The following is a 21,033-nucleotide window of genomic DNA, read 5'->3' as shown; positions in this document are numbered from 1 at the left end:
GCTAGAGAAGTGTCTGAGTGTCAGAAGGAAGGATTGCTTTCAGTTAGTGTACCCAGGGGAGGCACTCTGGAAAGGGTGATGTGTGAGCTGAGGCGCAGATTTGGGGATACCGGGGCAAGCAGTGATGGCTGTCACCAGAGTGAAAAGCTGGGGCCAGGATGGGGCATGGCAAACTGTGTGTTTTGGTAGAATCTTCTAGTTCCTTTGCAGTGGCTGGTCTGATTGACAGCTAGTCTCCAGTGCCTGGGAGAGCCGCTTTGCCTTTGGTCTGCCCTTTACTGTGTGTGCTATTCCTTGAGAACCCCACTGGAACTTGTGGGTCATCCGTTGTCCATGAAAGCCCACTTTCCCCACATCTTCTCCTAGAAAAGCTTGCCTGTTGTTGGCAGTGTGAATGAATGCCTGCCCAGGGGTGACTCTCTTACCTTTAATTAGATTAGGGAGTAGAGACTGCCATGTTCCTTCCCGTTACTACATGGAAAAACAAAACAAACCCTGCCTCACAAAAGAGACCGTCATTTCACCTGGGGCTTCTCTGTCTTCCTTCCTAGATGGGATCAGTGTCAGCGGCTTTCCCCTGTCCAGTCCTTTCCGCCAGATTGTCCGGCCTCGAGTGGAGAGCAGACCCACAAACCCTTCTGAGGGCAGCAAGACGGGGGACCTTGGCCACCTCAAGGTTAGTCCATCGGAGGCCCAGGCAGCTGGGACTCTCCTGGTCACTGCCAAATGCCTTCTCCAACTCAGCATTTGGAGAAATTTTCTGAGGGAGATGGAGCTGTGTGGTTGAAAATGGTTTCTTGTGTTTCATGTCTTGTGGAATTTCTAGAAAGCAGTCCTGAGGCTCCTCATGTATCTTGTACTTTGGTGCTGCAAGCTCTTGTTTTGCTGTGACACAGAGACTGGGAAGGCGGGCGTGCTAGTGAGGACAGCGAGAGGAGGAGACCATTTTCCCTTGTCCTTTTCATTTTGAGAAATATGTTCACTACCCAGTTCTTCTCAGTTTGGATATCCACCACATAGCATTTTTCTTAATCATTCGGACATTCTTGCAGGTGCTGGTTTGTAAGTCCACAGTGACTGGCGCTCTCTGTACAAAGCCAGGATGCTCAGGATATGAGGACCAGCAGGTTGCAGAGCTTGCTGCTTGCAAGGAGGGTGTGAACAGGAGTCCAGGTGCCAGTTTAGACCCCGTCCAGGGGCAAAGTGCACAGTTGCGTGCTGCGGGGCTCTGAGCTATGACTGGGGTGCAGGCACAGAGTCACCATTTAAGTCAGTGTGCTCAGGGCACACTGTGGGCATGCTGCGTGCCGTCCCCATGGCAAAATGTGGATGGGCATTGGCTGGTGGGGCTGCCAGAGCTTGTCCTGAATGCCCAAGCGGGTGGGAAGAACTGCACTGTGGGCTGTCCTGGCTAACCTCGGTGCAGGGTGGAAGGGAGTTTGTGCTCTGTGGAGTAGTGGGCATCTCTGAAGAATGGGAAGGGCTATTGACAATGGCTTGAGGCCTGTTGGTGGAGCATTTGAGCATCCCTGAAACAGGAATGATGTGATTTAATTGGAATTGTGCGAAATCTGTAGGATTGTCAGTCTGTATTGTCATGGCTGATGGGGTCACCAAGCACTTTCTTGGACCAGGTACATCGTGTTTCCCCAGGTTTCTCTGAAGGATCCAGGTGACTGACAGAAACTGTATCCATGCTCAGGACTATTTACCTGCATGAGATGTGAGGATTCAGTGACTGAAAATAGATGCTTTATTTGTTGGGTGGACATCAGTGACAGTGTTTCTAGGGCCAAGGCTGCAGCTCAGCGGCAGAGTGCTTAGCCAGCATGCCTGAGGCCCTGAATGAATATCCCTAGCACACAAATTATGTAAGCCAGGCCTGTCTGCCTCTCGGAGTCCCATCTGAAAAACTGGAACAGTAATGATCCCATTGTGGACTTGCTGGGAGGCAGGGGAAAGAGTAAGACTCTGGGACTTCATTTTTGTAGCTAAAGAAAAAGGAGATTAGGACAAATGAGTCTGGTGGCAGCTGCTAGGCCAGAAGCCACCCAGGAGGAAGCACGGCCGTGGACTTTGCCTTGCCTGGTTACCTGGCATCTAGTCTTGGCTCAGCTCACTGCTGGCTTTTATTGTCTCTCCCTCCTTTTCTAACCATCATGGGGGCCAGTATCACCAGCATGACCAGTATGACCTTTTGAATCACATGTCATCTACTGTGGTCCAGTATGACCAAAATGTGACAAGGGCTCTGCTGAGAGCCCCTCTGAGAGGGTGCCAGCACGCTGACTGAACACCGGAGACCCAGGTTGGACAGTGTCAGGTGCCACCACCCCTGCACATTGGTTTACTTGTAGGAAGCATAGCTGGAGCAGACAGAGAGATGGGGCCTGACAGAGCAACCATAGGAGAGTCAGAGGCCCGGTGCACACAACGGTCCTTCCCGTGTTTTGCCTTCTGGTCCTTAAACAGCCTCCTTTTCACTTCATACTTGCATGTGGCTGCTGCAAGAAATTCTGAGATCTTGACAAAGCCAAAGCTCACCAGGGGAAGTGAGCCTTTGGCCTTTTGCACATTTGCTTTGGAAGCATCATGTCTTTCAAGACTGCGGCCGGCAGGCATAGCAGCCACAGACTATCCATGGGAGCCTTGCAGGATAGCTAAGGACTGTCCTGGAACTCTGGGAACTTAGGGAAAATGCAAAATTAAACCCAAAGTAAGCAGAAAAGAAATAATAATAAAAAAGCAGAAATCAATGAACTAAGAAACAAACAAAATCCCTAAAACAGGCAAAATAACCAGAAGATTGTTCTTAGAGAAAGTCAGTAGAATTTATTGACTTTCAGCCAGATTGATTAAAGAGCAATTATGTAAATTGCCAGTATCAGGACCAAGACAGGGAGCTTCTGCACAGGCTTTGCTGAGATGAGGAGGATAAGGGAAGTGCATTACCAACAGCTTTATGCAGAGGCATGAGATGGGTAAGCAGGGCAGCTCTGTGTCCATCAAGGAAAGGAAGTTCTTGGTAAAACCTCCCCACAGAGGATACTCCTTAAGGGAGAAATGATAGGAAATCTGTGTAAACTACTGTAGGGAAACTATGAAAGGAGGAATAAGGTCCTCAGGATGGCTCAGGGCTGAAGATGCTTGCCGTGTACACCTGCGTACCAGGGTTCGATGCCTGGCACCCACATGAAAATTGACCTTAACGTGTACCCCGTGGCATGTGTGCTTTCCCAGCTGTCACAGTGATGATGATGATGATGATGAAAAGAAGAAGGAATAAGACAAACATGTTCTGGAAACACACACACACACACACACACACACACACACACAAAGCAAATGTCTTAGGGTTTTATTGCTGTGCAGAGACACCATGACCACAGCCAACTCTTATAAAGGAAAACATTTAATTGGGACTGGCTTACAGGTCAGAGGTTTAGAGAAGAGCTTCCGCCATCTGGCCAGCTACTCTCATGCTTCATGGGGAGAGGTTTGACCTGGTCTCTTTGGAATCCCTGTGACATTCCAGCAGGGCTACACAGAGATACTGGCTTTGACATAAGAACTAAATCTTTCCTAATGCTCTTACACACTTTTGCCCTTTATTGGAAGAACCTGCAAAAGCATTCAGATTAAACAAATAGCAAACTTTCTTTTTCTTTTCTTTTCCCTCCCTCCACACCTTTTTTCTTTCTTTTTTTTTCCTTTTTAATGTGCCTCTGTTTGGCTGCTGTGGTGCATCTAGAGAAGTTCTGGGGACAACATGTTAAAGGGCCTTACATTTTTTAAGAGTTATCTACTATTGTATGTGTTATTGATGTGTGTATGTGTGTGTGTGAGAGTGTGCATGCGCCATGAATGTATGTGGTCAGAGGACAACGTGCTGAGTTGCCTCTCCCCCTCTACAGTGGGATCCAGGGATTGAATTCAGGTCTGGAGTGTGTGCAGCAAGTGTTGGGTTTTGATGTAGGCCTCTTTCTGCCAAGTGGAATGAAGGGCAGAGAAGGGATGTGGGAGAGGCAGTGGAGTAGGCTGTCTCTGAGCAGGAGGCATCAGAAGAGAACACTTCTGCAGCAAAGGCTGCTGGGCCAGGCTGCTGTGCAGGGCGGAGTTCCCCAGACAAGGTGGTGACATTCAGATGGCCTGGAGGAGATAGTCATGTAGGCTGTGGTGGAACTGCCATAGACACCTGTTCAGGTGCTCACTGGGTCCCTGGTGGTACTCACACACTTCCCAGCTGTGCCATTCTCACCACTGAGCTGGGAGGAGGGCAGGCTACTATGGGTCTCATATTTCTGATGAAGACATGGTGGCCTGGGTACAATGGGGGACTGAGCAGAATCAGTCCAGTAATTACATAGCAGAGGCAGGATAGCCCCAGACAGCCAGTGCCAACCTCAGGATCCAAGCCTTTCAGAATGCTACCAGCTCAGAGTAGTCCATGAGTCCAGAGAGCAGTGGGGCTGAGAACCTTACCTCTTCCAGGATCACCTCTGCGAGAGGTAAAGGAAATGTCCGAGGTCAGGCCTCTAAGTAAAAGTTAAATTCTAGCCCAGGTGCTTCTGATTCCAAGGCTTGTGCACAAGCTCTTTCTGCCACACCTCGATATCACTGCCTACACAGTTTGTGTGCTTCCGAATTTATTGTGGGGCACAGAACACCCTCTATTGGTTCAAGCTGTATTGATGGAATAGCCACATCTAAGCCTTTTGACCTACCCGACCTCAGTTTCCACCCTGAGGGAAGCAGATAATAAGGCGTCCTTCCAGCCGTGATGGGGAGGGAAGTGTCTGCTATTAGTCCTGGTAGATAAGAGAAGCTCACAAAATAGCAAATCCAATTCAGCTCCAAATTATTTCTAATCTGTCCTAGTGATAGTTACAGAGACAGGGAATTTTTCCCTGAAAAGTTTAAGCATAAAAGCTTCACAGGAATCCTTTAATCTGCTCAACAAATTTCAAAACTTAATAAGAAATTTAGGAGAGCTGGGAGAAGAGAGCCTGCTGCCTGTGGAATTCTAAGCAAATGCTAAGCGAGGCCAAAGGAACATTCCTCCAGGTCTAGGTAGTGCAATGCTAAGGCATCTTGTGACCACAGGTGTTGTGTCAAACTTTCTGCAGTGTGTGTATGTGTGTTCATGCGCATGCACACATGTGTAGGAGTATGTGCATTTGTGTATGTGTGTTTTAGAATAAGACATATATGTGGAGATCAGAGAACAGCCTTGGGTGTTATATTATGGTGCCTTTTACCTGTTAGGTTTTGTTTTACTTTTAATTATGTATATGTGTGCATGTCTGTTTATAGGTATGTGTGCATGAGTGTGGGTTTCCTTGGAGGCCACAGGCATTGGATCTTCTAGAACTGGAGTTAGAGGTGGCTGGGAAGTGAACTCAGGTCCTCTAAAAAAGCAATAAGGACCTTACTTGCCACGCCACTTCTGCAGCACCCATCTCTGCCTTTTGTTTGAAACAGGTCTTTCATCAGCCTGGAACTTCACCACACAGGCCAGCCCACAAGCTTCTAGGGTCCTATGTGTCTTCTCTTCTGTCTCTACATCGCTAGAAATGTACATGTGTACATCACCAGGACAGGCTTTGTGTGTGGGATCTGGACTTGGGTTCTCATGCTTGCAAGATGGTACTTTTCCTAGTAAACCATCTCCTTAGATCCTCTTGCAGCGTTTTATTCAGTTCATGTGTCTGACAGCTAGAGAGCAGTCATCCAGTACATGCTCAGCTCTAAATACTGGGAATGGAGCCAGGCATAGAGTCCAAGAATCACATGCTGGCCGGAGACAAATACTGAATAAGTGCATACCAGATTGTGGTGTCTGCTGAGGACAGAGACAGATGTGACTTCTATTTGCTGGTTTAGAGAGGTCTGCAGAGGTTCATTGCAGCCCCGATGAGAGAGGGACAGGTGTACACAGCGCCTTCAGACTCTGTTATGTCACTCAAGTCAGGTCATTAGCTAACAGAAGCTGCCAATGTTTGAAATATTCTTATGCCCCAGTTATTTTTTACCTAGGTGATTGCAAGTTAATTAAAGTTAGAGGGAAGACTTACTGATAGCTTCATTCTTCACTTTGCAAGGAACAAACACTTGCAGTATACTCTTAGTGAATGTGGAACCAGTGAGACAGAAAGGTACTGAAATGGCTTCTAGAGGCTCACTCCATCCTCCATGGGGCTGTGCGGCTCGTCACAGTAGTGTTAGCCTGCCCCACAACCACCCGGAGGGCTTACCTAGCCAGCTTGCCTGGCACCCTCACCTCTGACCTGCAGGTCTAGGGGACTGGGACTGTGCATTTCGGAAACATTTTTGGGTGATGCTGATAAGGTGGGGACCTTATTTTGGGAACCATTGCCCCTCAAAGGGAAACATTGTTCCCCCTTTGAGTCTTTATTATCAGTAGGTCTTTAGCATTCTTAAGAGGACTTACAGACCTCCTCATGTACCTCATAGAGAGAGGCATGTGGTAAAAACATGAGCTCATCTTGAGGTACTTCCATGACAGACTTATATATAGTACCTGTGTTCCCGCAAAGGAATGTTCATAACCACTTGTCATAAAATCTTGACGTAAGTGCATGATTAAAATTAAGTCTAGGCATGAAAAGGCTCATCTGGGGGCTGGTCTGGAAGCCTCTGCAGAGTGATATGAAATGCTGTCTGCTCAAGCCCAGGATGTGCCCACAGTGAAGATTAATGGCTGCACAGCAGCTGAAGCCATCCAATCTTTGAATGCATGACCCTGTGCTGCAAAGGGCTGCATGGTTCATCTGCAGGGCCTCCAGAGACACTGGGTGTCTTCTCAGAGCCACGCAGGACTTGTGGGACTATTATCGTGATCTGGCTTCTGCTACCGCATTCAGTGTGATTGATCTGCAGACAGCAGGGAAGAGCCAGACAGGAAAAGAAAACGTGTACTTTTATTGCATTCTTGCCAAACAAGAAAATTGAGTTAAGTCTGCCATTTGGAGTGACTGACAGTAAGCAATATGTTTGCTTTAGGTAAGGACATTTAGGTGATATGAATAGTCCCTAAAAATGCAAAGCAGTTTAGAGACCACATCAAAACAAAATAATCCTTACCCCTGCTCCGCAAGTATCTGCACTTCATCCAAAAGGGCAACACAAGGAAGGAAAAATGCCATGTTTGTGATGTCAGACAGACCTACAATGACCATTGCTTTTGGCCAGCTTTGTCACAATGAACAGATTCCTATACTGCAACCAGAGTTCCTGTTGGGAGGTGGGTCCCATGGGACCTAAATGCAGAGAAGGGCTGGGCTTCCTTGGAAAGAGTAGGTGCATGCCTGACTCCATGTCTATGCATGTGCTTTCTGTGTGGTTTCCTGGAACTTGGTGGAGCCGCTGGCCATTTCCTTCTCTGTCATGCTGTAAACCCCAAGTTCCTCAAAGGTAGAAATGGTACTTTCTCCTTGTGCCCCGTGCTAGGAGAGAGTCTGGTCGTGCATTCAGCCAGTATTGATTGTTACACTAAAGGGCAAAGGATGCCCTGTGAAAGAGGTGGGAAGGCTGAAGCAGAGAGTGCTGGGAAGGAAGACCTGGTGAATGCCAGGGCCTAAACCAACACAAGGGAAGGCATCTCTCAGACATGTTTGGAGCAATTCTGTGGTTATGTTCCAGTACCAGATGGGTAGGGAAGAGGAGATGGCAGGTGAGGTCTCTGGACTGTGGCGCTGCCTGGAGGATGTGTGTAACTTGTGACTGCATGACATTGTTATCCCTGTTCTACCCTAAATTTGTTAGTGCTGTCAGCCAAAGCTTGAAAAGCCTGGGTTTTCTTTATCGTTTGCCAAGAAAGACAGGAAACAGAATTACGAGCTGTCCACAAAGGAAGTTTGATGATAAGAGACAAGAAAGTAAATATAAGAATGGATAATGCATAAACTGGTTGGATGTTGTGGAAAAGGTCTTGGCTGACTTTAGGAGGAGTTCTAGAATGTAGAAAATAATTATTATACCTTTGCGAATCTTATGTCCATAGTTTTCTGAGATTAACAAAAAAAGATCCAGGAACTGGTACTAGATTTTCTTAGCTACTTCTGGATGATCTTATGGGTTTTTCAACTGAACTTGCTTAATTTTATTTATTTGTATTTTATGTTTGACTGCTTGGCAAGTATACCTGCATACCAGAACAGCGTGTTGGATCCTATTATAGATGGTTGTGAATCCCCATGTGGTTGCTGGGAATTGAACTCAGGACTTCTGGAAAAGCAGCCAGTGTTCTTAACTGCTGAATCATCTCTCTAGCCCCCTCAACCTAGCTTACTAATAAGATGAATTAACTTTTTTTCCCCTTAGAATATCAAACCAACCTTGCATTCCTGAGATAAGCCCTTGTCTGGTCGCAAGGCCTTTAAACACACAACTTATAGGAGGGAATCTGATAAGAGCTGTGTGGGATTTGAGGACTGCAATAGTAGGTTAGCCTGAGTCTGAATAAGAAAGAAGGATGGGGAGAGGTACCAAGGCTACACTTCAGCGGCACCCCTGGGAGCTGTAACATTGATCAGGGATGAGGATCAGCACTGACAATGTGAAGTGACAAGGATGGCTTCAGGGTGACTTGGGTACATATGATAGAGAGTGTAGCAGGGAAAACAGGCAGTGGCCTATCCTGATCGTGTTGTCTAGCTCTGTCTTTCCTGCCTGCCAGAATGCCAGTCACACAGAGCCCAGCTGCGCTCCTGGACACAGACTGCTTACTGGTACATCTTATGCTTACTCATTCCTCTCTTTGCATTGTTCTCTTTAGTTTTTAACAAGTACACATAGTACATGCCTGATCTACACTTCTACTTTTCCGTGGCCAATTAAGGGACAGTCTCCTGAGATTTCCTGCTGAAGTTCAAATTCATAATCCCCCAATTAATCTCTATAGCACGGTCCTTAAGCGACATTCATCCGGAGTTACTAAGCTTTGAATATATCTCTTAAAAACAGTGCTTTTACCGATGTCTCTGTCCTTTCTAGATAGCATTGTTTTGGGTTTCTAGACTTGTGAATCTAGAAATAAAGTGAAGATATTGCTTGTTCTTTCTGAAGCCCAGCTCATGCATTGTACAGTAAGAACTGCTTTTTAAAGTCTGTCGAGTTGCCGGCTAACTTATCCACATGCTTTGTTTGTTTGTTTGTTTTGTTGTTGTTACTAATGATCTCTTAATTCCTGATAATGCTAAGAATCCTTTTATATTGAAATCACTTTTTATTTTTAATTGAAAGCCCAAAATTTTTTATATGATTTCACTCTGTTGGCCTATGATGGCAGAATCCATGGTGTTTGTCCATGGAAGGGCCATTCTTAAGCTGCTGGGTATTGTAAGAAACCCTGGGGGCAGGGTTTTTCACGTTAATCAGCGCATTCATGCTTGTGGTGTCAGTCGGTCTTCTTCCACATGGAAGTTTGAAAAACTTGCATTTAACTAATTGAATTTTCCTTACAAGATTGAAGCAAGCACTGAAGTTTTAAAGAATGGTATTGCTTTTTTGGAATCTTGAAGGATCAAGTGAAGATGGTTATCTGTCCCTGCAAATGCATATGTTTGTAGGGAGAAATAATTGCCATCTTGCTTTCTGATAGACATTGGGCACTCATTTTTATCTTCTAAGGTTTTTCTTTTTCTAAAAATATTTTCACTAATTATACAGTCTGTTTTGATCATATTTATCCCTTTTCCTCCATCTCTTTCCTCATCCTTACTTTCCTACCCCGACCCTTTAAGTGACCCATTGACTTCAACTTGCACTGTCCTTGTATTCCTGAGCATGTGGCTATCCGTTAGAGCTTGGTTGACCCACTAGGCGTCATACTGTTAAAGAAAATTGGCTCCCCCTTTCCCAGAAGCTCTCAGTTAGGAGTGGGAGCACACAGCCCTCCCCCACCTCCAAGCTGGGGTGTTGACTCGCTTGACCTAATGCAGGCCATGTGCAGGTGACCACAGCTGCTGTGAACTCATGAGCATGGGGCTCCTGTCTTGTCCAGAAGACAAAGTTCTGTTCCTATCTTCCTGGACCACTGGCTCTCACTCTTTCCATCCTCTCTTCTATGATGGCCCCTGAGTCTTGGAGTGGGAGTGACGTAGATATCCCATCTGTGGCCTCGTAGTCAACTGACAGATGTCCTCTGTATTTTCACTCATTGTGAGAGAATAATAATTAATAATTAGTAATAATAATTAATACAATAAATTAATAATTAATAATAAGAGACAAAATACTTTTGACAATAGAGTTGGCTGTTTCACCAGCATTGGGCCCAAGATGGATTCCTTTAGTGGGGTGGCAAGACTTTAAGCCCAGTGGGGTCTCCTTTCACAACAGAATATCCTTGTTGGTCCTTTACCCGTTGCAAATGGCTTTAAAATCCACAGTCAGTCTAATGACATGTTAGTTCTAGAAAATATTTTGTTATTTCTGTTTCTCAAAGGTGTCCTTCTGTAAATTAGAATGCTTTGTTCTTCTTCTGGGGATGTTTGATTACCCAGAAGTACACCCCCAACCTTTATTGCCTAACTTGAAAGCTTTTTAAAATTCTGAGCCCAAGCTGCTCCCCAGCTTTTAGCATCATCACAGATGCATGGATTTTGTTGATCCAGTGTTTTGATCCATTTACAGTTGCTTTTGTCATTGCTCATATTGTCACAGTTTGACCAGAGGGAGCTTTGTCGAGCTGTTTCCTATGTGCTTTTGGCATGGTTGCTAATCTCTGAAGGCTTGGTTCTTTGACAAGAGAAGTTCAGCTCTTCTCATCTTATAGCAACCTGTAATGTCAGCTGTGCTGGGGGGGGGGGAGGTGGGACTGAGGCTGGGAGCAGGTACACAGTGTGACAGTTGGTACAGTCAGTCCAGCTGGTTGGTGGCATCCTTGTGTGGAAGACTTGGGCTCATCTCATGCCAGCCTTTCACATGTGCCTTCTTTTCTCTGCCATAGTCTGACCTGGTCATCATGAGTCGAGGGTGCCAACCCTTCCTTTTGTCACCAAGCTCTGCTACGGGCACTATTGTATCTGCACCCCAGTCCTGGGGTTCTACACAGTGCTGGGTACTGTTGTATTCCTCAGTGCCATGCTACCGTACCATCCTGTTTCCCATTCTTCCCACTGGATAAACTCAAAGGTGTAATATTGACTCGGTGAGTGGGAGTAGTTGTGTATGAACGTCTCCAGCTCTGGTGTGACTCAGTAGAGGTATGACTGTGCTTTTAAATTTAATACCAAGACCTGCCATCTGACAAAGCATATAAATGACAGGGAGATAAAATATTTGAAATTGGAACTGCTCTGGGGAGGCAGAAATTGCGTGGCAGTATGCACAGTGGATTTTGTAGAATGTGAACGAGGAGGCATTATTTTTTGGAAAAGTTTAAATTTTAAAACATCAGCTAAGTTTTTGTTTTTGTTTTTCCAAACTGAGATACTCCTGGAAAATTCCTGAACTTTCTCTCTTCTATCTTAAATAACAAAATAAACAATGTTCACCAAGACAGACAAGAAGATTAGCAGTTCTTAACAAGGTAAGGAAAATAGGAACTTCGTCTCAAGAAGCTTAATTTGTGATGGTCTAGAGAGTTCCAGTCACCTGCCACCTCCCTCTATGATAACACTAGACAAAAGGCCCTGTCTACCCCACGGTACAATTATGCTATGATCTCCAGATATCTGTTTCTCAGCTTATACCAGGCAAGAGGCTGTGGGCTGGGACTCTCAACTTCAGGGTCACTCAGCCCAACTAGTGCTTTGAGAATATCAGCTGCCAGCATTAGCATTTCTGCAAGCCAACTGAAGAAACAGACTAGAAGGTCCCATTGCAGACCCCTGAATCAGGCTCTGCATTTTAACAGGACTAGAACATTCAAGTCTGGGTATGCTTTGCTCTGTGCTTTGAGTCCTCATTGTGCCGTGCTGGTATCCCCTCCAGAAAGCCCTGCTCTCAACCCCTTGCTGCAGTATTCTGTCTGCCGTGCTGGCATCATCTGTCTCCTCTGTCCTTCTCACTGTCACAGTCTCCCTTTGGAGCACAGTGTCTGGTATGCTGAATGTGCTCAGCAAATGTTTGCTGAAGAGAGCAATGTTCTTGGTCTTAGGGCAGTACCTGGGATTGCACGGGAAGAGAAGCGGCCTTGCCATGTAAGAACCCAGCACAGAGACATGCACTTGTCAGAGATACCATTAGGACCCTGCACTCAGATGCCCCAAAGCAGTGTGCACTCTGGGTTCCTGGAGCCCGATGGCTTGAGTGGAGCCCTGACTGACCCCCCAAGCCACTGACCTTTTTCCTCACCCCCCTGCACAGGTCTCCAGGGGAACAGGTGCCCTCTGACTTGCTGAGCACTGGGCATGGATGTAGCAGGTGACAGCCAGTTCATCACAGATGTCCTTTGATCTTTCAGAAAAGACCCCTCTGAGCCCTGAAGGCCACCTGCTCTGCCCTGTCAGTAGCCCCCATCAGAGCTTGGTCCTTTCTCTGTGTCCTCTGTTTGTGGTTCCTTCCCCCTCCCTTTCCTGTTCTCTTGAACAATAACAGTACTTTAAAAAGCAACCAAAACTCATTAAATGAATATCCCTAAGGGTTGGGTTGTGGTCTGAATGTCAATACATATCTGGTAAGGAGAGGAAATTAAAACCCACATCAGTGGATCTTATCTGGATCACCTCAGCAGCGAGGCAGAAGAGTCCCAGTAGTGAGACTGTGTTCGGAGTAAATAGCAAAAAGCCCCATGGGCTCTAACCAAAGTTCTGTCCTGTATTCCTGCTTCATCTGGAAAGTTACTGTCCTTCTGGTGCCTCAGGCCACTCATCGCTCCTGGTTGTGTGTGGCAGGCAAGGCCTAGACTGTTTCGCTTATAGGTCTTATGCAGGGATGAGAGAGAAATAATGGAGATGTGTTGGTTTTCAACTGCAGCTGCTTTGCATTCATGTCAAGGTCCCTTAGGATGATCTCTCAAAGCATACCCCTCGTGAAGTCCCCAGAGCCATCCCAAGTCAGTCCCAAGTTTCTCCCCCCCCCCTCTCTCTCTCTCTCTCTCTCTCTCTCTCTCTCTCTCTCTCTCTCTATCTATCTCCCTCCCTCCCTCCCTCCCTCCCTCCCTCCCTCCCTCCCTCCCTCCCTCCCTCCCTCCCTCCCTCCCTCCCTCCCTCCCCTCTCATTCCTCCCTTGGATTGCATCTCTTCTTCCTTCTGGCCTTCTCTGCCTTTCTTCCCCTCTGCCCCCAGTTCTCTGGATCCAGTCTTTCACTTTTCACCAGCCCTGAGTCACTTCATTCCCGCATGCTAGCCCATTCCTGGCATTGCTCTGCTTGGTCGTTCCTGTGACACTGCAGATAGATCTGGGTTTGCTCATAGGTTCCTGTGCAGATTGTTAAGTGGTCTTATCTACACACAAGGCCTGGCTGGGTGTGCATGTATGGGATTACACACATGCATCTTGAAGCATCACAGCGCAGCTGTTCCACACCCTGGGAGTGGAAAGTCTAAGAGTTTTCGCCATCCCAGAGCTTGGGTTGTAAGCGAACTCCTGGGACTTTAGCTAAGGGAGCAGTGTTGATGGAATTTGTTTTCAGAATTCACCCTATCAGCCCTAGGGTTAGAGTGATGGATTCAGAGCTGTAGGCTTGGCCCAGCACTTTCTGATTTCACTTCTTGGCCTCTCTCTAGAATGTTGCCTTATGTAAACCGATGAAGCCTCGTTTCCCTGTATTAGGATCCTGGTTTGTGCACTGTGCCGTGTACTTCGCATTCCTTTTTGGTAATTCTCCGACTGACCCTGAGAGGTGCTATGTTCATGTGCAGTGATGGTTTGCCTTTATCTGGCTGCCAGGAGGTGGCCTAAATGCCTGACCATGCTTTTCTGCCTCCCCACTCCTCCAAACCGTTCCCCTTTGGTAAATGTTGTGATATTGGGCACTGTGGTTCCCCGAAAGGCCACAGTGCTGCTGTGAAGCTTTGTGAGGAGCTCAAATCTGAATGTTCTAGAGGTGTAAGAGACGAGCAGTCCTGTCCCGGAGGCTTGTTGAGCTCACTTTTGCAGATTTATGTTCAGTGGACTCAGGTAAGAGACCCTGGCTTTGCAATGACTACACACAAAACCGGTCCCTGTCTGACAGCAGGTCACCTCTGGGGCCAGGCTGTGTTCTGAATTTTTTAAACTGAGACCTGCCAGAACCTGTGCCTCAGCTCTAAGTGTGGAATTTGCATTGATTCCCTTGGGGAATAAGCAGCACCCCTGTTAGAATGGCACTGGTAAGCCCCTCAGCATTGGAGGTGCACATGGAGAGCCACGTGCCACGCCCCTCCCTACGGGGACATATGCACACCTCTGGCATGTTCCTGTAGCCCTTTCTCAGGAGTCTGGGGGTAAATAGCCAGGGAATAGTAGACACTAGTTATTATCAGTTAATGTCTTAGTTCCTCTTTGCTTCTGTAACAAGATACCCAAGGGTGAGTATTTCTGTTCCTACTACTATTATCTGCTATTGTGAACTAACTCTGGTCCCATTAGGACCACACTGATCTCTCTTAGGTCATGTTGTTGTAACTGAGTTACTTCCCTCTAGGTCCCTCTGCTTCTCTATATATCCATATTGGGTACTCCACACATGTACCACATGGTAGGGGGAGCCTTGGAGGGGACACCCAGGCCACATCCAAACCATAATAGGTTCGTATCAGCCACTGCTGTGGCAAGCATTGCATTTGACACATACTAAATTTTGGTGCTTAGAGCAAAACTACTTGGAGTAAGTCTCGCAGGAGCGGTAAGCAGCAACTGTAGAGTGAGGCAGGTGGGGTGAGACGGATCAGGGGCCAGCAGTGTTGCTTCTGTTTGGTCTTCGCCTCATTCCCTTGTGAGGTGGGATGAGGACTCTGACCATGGTGGGTTCCTTAAGACTACACTTTTGCGCACACCCACGTGGTAACCCCTTGGACCAAGGTCCCTTTGTGGTCTTCATCTCTATCTTCACAGCTCATCCATGCAAGGGTTTGTGCTTCAGAACTCATTAGAGAATGTGGAGATGCTCAAGGCAGAGACAAGATGTGCAGACTGGGCCTCTGCCCTGGGGAACTGCGGGTGTCCAGGACTGGTGGGTATGGGACGTGACTGGGGTAGCTCGGGGAGTGGCATGAGGTGTGGGGCAGAGTCTGGAGCTGTATCTTGTAAGAAAAGTCCAGAAAAATGTGAAAGAGAAAATTGGAGCCGCGGAGATGACCTAGTTGGTAAAGTTCATTCCACAAAATTTTGAGGATCTGGGTTCAGATGACTCTCACCCATGTGAAAGCCAGGTCAGTGGTATGCGCTAACAGCAGGAGCTCTCCTCGTGGCCTAGAAACAAGAGACAAGGGGACCAGCCGAGAGGCCACTCCTGATGACTCCCAGGCTTCTGCTTTGACCCCACCTCATGAAGATTCTCCTTCCTTCCGTGAACACCATCCTGGAGTCCAAGCCTCAGCCCTTCAGATGTCACCTCTCTTCAAATAGTCCCTTGAGGGATCCTTATTCTAGGCGTGCTGTTCCTTGCATGGCCCCTGAGGAGGCTCCTGTTTCCTTTGGCTGCTCCTGGATCTTCAGGGAGCGACTTGAGGTGATGAAGAGGGTGGTTGATGGTAGTGGGGGGCGGGGTCCCAGGATCCTCAGTGTGAGAGCCCAGATGTTGGCATTCTGTTCAAGGGAGGTGGCATGGAGGGATACAGGGTTTTCTGTCGCCTTATGGATCCTCCTGATGTTGGTGCTGGCTGATGGTGAAGCTGTACTTCAGAGGTCCCCAGGGGACCCCACTGAAGAATGGACTTCTTTTCCTGCCTGCAGAAGTGTCACCCAGACAGAGTCTGCGCCTCCATGCTGCAGCTTCTTAATGGGGCGTTGTGCAGAAAGAAACTCCAGTGAACACCATTGATAACTACTGTTGCTCCAGCTAGGATAAGAATAAGGCAGCCTCAGTCCTCCATGTGGGCTCTGTTTTCATTAGCTTTTAACACAGTCTTATTGATTCGCTTGAGTCCCCAAACAAGAGGACATTTTAAACTGCTGGTGTTAATTTTTAGTAGTGTTAAAAGTAATTATTTGAACGTCTTGATGATTGCACCGTCAGACAAATGTTTTAGCGCTCTGAATTCTCAATCCTTTTGTCAGGAGCTGATAACTTTAAGATTGTTTTCCTCTTACAAGCTTTAATTAAAAAACAACAGGGTAATAGAATTGGATTTTTAATGAACTATTCAGTCAAAAAGAAAAGAATTATCATTTATATTAGAAATAATATTCCTTATAATCAGGCCTGGTAAATGTAAGTCCTATAGCTATTTAATGGCTTTTGGAAAAAGTTTTATCTCTTCCCCCTTCCCCCCCATTTTTGAGAAAGGACTTATTTTTTCGATGAAGCTGGCCTGACAATCACTATGTAGTTCAGGCCTCTCTTGAGCGTGTGATCCCCCTGCCTCAGCCTAGATCTGAGCCACCATGCCTAGCTTTAGGGTTTTGCTTTTTAAAATTTTTGATTGCGTGCATGTGATGCGTGCATGTGCCTGTATGTGTGTGTGCACACACATGTGCAAGCCATGGTGTGAGTGTAGAAATCAGAGGACAACTTGTGGGAGTCGGTTCTCTCTTTTCATGTAGGTCTCAGGTGTTAAACTCAGGTCATCAGGCTTGGTGACAACCACTTCTCCCTCTGAGCTATCTTGCTGGTCCTGGGGTTTTCTTTCTAATGGGCTGAATGTGGGCTTTTGACTGTGGGCACATTGTTTGATGATTACCTAGGGTCACTGACATAATCATCTCCTTATCATTTCTTTATCAATTTTTTTGTGATGAGGTCATGAAAATTGTCTAGCTATTTTGAAATATACAATGCATCTGCTATTAACTGCAGTTGCCATGCTGTGTGGCCAAGCACCAAGACTTCCCCCTTTATGAATTTGTACTTGTTGACCAGCATTAATTCTTTCTTCTCTAGTCCTCCCTCCCATCTCCCAGAAACCACTGTTCTGTCATCTTCTGTTAGTTCATTTCTTTCAGATCCTGTATACAAATGAGGCTGTGCAGCATCACAAATGATAAGGTTCCCTTCTTATGGCAGTGTACTATTCCAGGGTGTATATAGCCTGCATTTTGAAAATTGCTTCTGGTTTGACACTTAGTGATGGTCCCTAAGGTTGTTTCTGTGCCTTGGCTACTGGAAATAATGCTACCGGGAGCATGGGAGACTACTCATCTGGGTTGCTGTGAGTTCCTGCCCCGGAGTGGGATTGCTGGATCATTGTGTTGTTAAACATATTGTTTGAGGCATTCCTATACTCTTTTCAAAGTGGCTGTGCTAATTTAAAATATGGCGATGGTTCCTTTATGTCTGCATCTTCACCTATGTGTGTTGTTGGTAGCCAGTTCTAGAGGTATGATTGGTATCTCATTTCTGTGATGTTGAGTGATTCTGAGCCCCTCTTCAGATGTCTGGCAACCATCCATATTTTTATGGAGAAAAGCCTGTGCCAGCCCATGTCCCTTTAATTGCATTGTTTGTTTTCTTTTCTCTTACTGAGTTCCTTATGTGTCTGGGGTGTTAGCTACTCACCTGGTGTCTGGCCTGCTCGCTGGTCCCTCCCATCCGAGTCGCTCCCATTCTGCAACCCATCTCTTCACTTGATTCTGTTGCCGGCAGAACCTCTCTGATTGGATGTGGTCCCCTCTGCTCTGGTTCACTGTGCTTTGGGGCTTGTGTCTGATAAATCACTGTCTGGACTAATGTCTTGGAGCATAAGTTTTTTTCTAGAAACATCATACTTTTTGGGTCTTAAATTTAAGTCTTCAATCCATTTTGAGCTGATTTATGTATATGATGAAGCAGAGGGGTCTGCTTTCATCTTTCTGCCTATCAACACCCAGATTTTCCAGCACTGCTTAAGAATTATAAATATTACATATATATTATATGCAACATACATATATGTTATATAACACACACATATATATCTACATGGACACGCTCATGTCAGAGAGTCACTGTGGACATGAGAGGACAATTTATAGGAGTCATTTCCCTTTCCACCACGTGAGTCCCTGGGGTCAAACTCAGGGTGTCAGCCTTGCTGGCAGGCAGCTTTACCCAGTGAGACTTCTCACTAGCCTGACCCGGCATTATTACTGAAGAGACTGTTCTTATAGTGTCTTGCCTGCCTGCCTGCCTGCCTGCTTCCTTAATGGTGATGGACTCTAACCCCCTAGACCATGAATCCCAAGTTAAGCATTTTCTTTTGTAAGTTGCCTTTGACACGGCAATAGAAAAGTAGTCAAGGCATTACCTTTGTGTTTTCTGTGCATGCGTTTCACTTTATAATACAAGTAGCATGTAGATGTGATTAAAGCCAAAAGAACAAACAACTCAGTCATCAAATTGGAAAAGAAACTAAACAGAGAGTTCTCAAAGGAAGTACGAGTGGGCAAAAAGTGCATTACAAAAATTAAACTTCTTCAGATGTCAAAATGCAAATCAAAACTACTGTCTCAGCCCCTCAGAGTGGCCACCATCAAGAAAACAAATGGCAATAAATGGTGGAGGACATTTGGGCAGTTTATTAATTACAGATGAAAATGGAGATCAATATGGAGGTTCCTCAAAAAACAAACAAATAAAAAACACCAAAAACCTAGAACTTCCATATGGTCCAGCTAAGCCAATCCTGGGTTTATAGGGAAAGGAACTGAAATCAACAAACCAGACACCATTCCCATGTAGCCAAAGCATGGAGCAGCCTGGTCATCAGCCCACAGTGAATGGATAAGGAAACACGATAGAAATGTGTATGTAGATGGAGTTTTCTTCTGCTTTGAGGAATTTTGTCATTTTGAGAACAGTGGATGAAAGTGGCGGTCATCATATTATGTGAAATAAGCCAGATTTGGACTTGGAAAGATAAACACCATGTTTTCTCTCACATGTGGTGTGTGTGTGTGTGTGTGTATATATATTAAAAATGACATGAGAGTAGAAGAGAGACTGGATAGACGGCTAAATAAATAAATGAAAAACTCTGTGAGTCATGCCATTTAGCTTTTGGCAGTGACGGCATCCGCTCTGTAGATCACTTTCAGTCATAAGGCCATCCCACAACTCTGCCAGGCCAGGAGTGAGGGACGTCTGTTTCTCTGTCTAGTGTCGTCTTCATTTTATATTTTCAGTGTCTTAAAGTTCTCACTGCAGAGATCTTTTACCTCCTTGGTTAGGTTTATCCCTGGGCATATTGTTTTTAAAAGCTATTGTGTCTCTGGAATATATGTATCTCAGCTTCTAATTTTTCTCTTTTTATCTGTATATTTTTGTGGAAGCACATATGTGGGTCATGGGGCTAGAAAGGAGTCCATGAGGGGTAAGATGAACAGATTTGAAGGAGCTGAGCAGGCAGGGCAATAGGATAAGTGTGACATGCCAATGAGGAGGTGTCAAGTTGGGGGTGTGGCAGGGGAGAGGGAGGGCCCATAATCAACCCAAACCAAAGTATGTATGTGAAGACTGTATTTCAGACAAGGAAAATATTTTAAAAAGAGGTAGCTAATTTCAATGATTTGTAAATATAAGCATGGTTCTCAAGACAAGCACCCTCTTTGCCAGGCAGAAGCCAGCACCTGCTTTGGCTCCTTCTCTCATATGGTCTCTCTGCCTTTGAAGAACTGTGCAGTCCTGAAGATAGAAATAGAGCTGCATTCCTTACACTAGCATGTTTGAGAGGGGGCATCTCCTGCAGTCTCCCTGAGCTATTCGCCTTGCAGTGCCCACCTTGTTGGGTTCTTTCCATGCCACGCTGCTTTCTTGTAAGAGGTTCTCCAATGGGTGAGCCTGACCTTACACAGTGGGTTCAGTTTCTGGCCATCAAAAGCTTGTCCATTTTCTAGCTGGGTTTTTCTTTGGGGACATTCTCAGTTCACCTTCCTACTCTTGGAGCTACTTTGTACCATGAGAGGTATCAGGTAGAACTCTGTATTTGGTCTTTAATACTGTCCCTTTCTCTCCCATTCCTTTGGTTATGTCATTGGGTGCATGACCTCTGCGTTCCTCCCTGTCTCTGTCTGCTCATCACCCTGTCTATTCACCTGTCCATCTGTCTGTCCTCTCCCTCCATCCCCTTCTCCTTCAGGAAGTTATCCAGGATCTGGGAAAGTAGGCATAAAGATGAGTTTCATCATACCCTATCTGCATGCAGGCCTTCTACCAAGCGTTCTATTCCATCTGGGAGTGTGCGCTTCTAGGAAGCCATGGTTCTGTGATTTTTTTTTTTTTTTTTAAATTGCTTTCTGGTACCCAGCACAGGACCTTGCACCTGGTTTGCTCGGCACATCCTGTCTGGGTTAAAGGGGGGAGTAGAGGCTAAAATGGAGAGGACATTACCAGTTCTACAGCATTTCTTCCCACGTCTCAGAGTTGCAAGTGAGAAATTGAGTGAGACCATGCACATGGTAGCTTCTAGTCTTATCCTGCAGGGCAGTACTGAGCTAGTCACACTGGTGTGTATGGACACAATGCCGCAGGATCAGCAGACCACTGGGTTCCGTGGGTTGGGAGTGTTGCTGGGGAAGAACTGGTGGGCTGGCCACAGTCTGAGAAGTGCATGGTACAAGGCCAGGGGGAAACGTCACGGGAGGTCAAGAAGGTCCGATTGCCAAGGACTTGCGATTTTGAAATTTGCATTATCCTTAAGCTCATACATCTAATGGTCAGATGCTATAAAGATTTGCTCTGTCAGCTCCCAGTATTTGTTACTGGAGAATGCAATGGAAAGGCTTTGAGCAGGCAGCCGAGAATGTGCTTAACAAAATGACACTTCTCAGCGGATCAATGTGCAGGAGCTGGCTTCCGAGAGCGTGTGGAGGAAGGCTATGCTGGTTAGGAACTAGCTGACAGTGCACTGGCCATGAAACTGTGCTCTCTGTCTATAGAGCAATGGCTGGGGAAGCGGCCCTTCTCAGAATACTCGGAAAGTGAATCTAAAGTGGAGGGCAGTTATTTTT

At 46.2% G+C, this 21,033-nt stretch overlaps 1 protein-coding gene across 2 annotated transcripts in view; it reads left to right on the top strand.

Moving 5' to 3' along the window:
* Trappc9 (trafficking protein particle complex subunit 9) overlaps positions 1–21,033 on the top strand; it is a 432,805-nt gene that overhangs the window by 139,736 nt on the left and 272,036 nt on the right. For both annotated transcript variants that reach the window (XM_057792283.1, XM_057792282.1), the window contains one exon: positions 552–676. In XM_057792283.1, the coding sequence (XP_057648266.1) occupies positions 552–676 (125 nt within the window). The remainder of the gene's footprint in view (positions 1–551; positions 677–21,033) is intronic.

The sequence above is a fragment of the Chionomys nivalis genome, chromosome 17 (assembly GCF_950005125.1).
Source record: "Chionomys nivalis chromosome 17, mChiNiv1.1, whole genome shotgun sequence".
Classification (NCBI taxonomy): domain Eukaryota; kingdom Metazoa; phylum Chordata; class Mammalia; order Rodentia; family Cricetidae; genus Chionomys; species Chionomys nivalis.
Note: the sequence above shows the minus strand (reverse complement) of the source record. Positions and strands in the feature narration are given on the sequence as shown.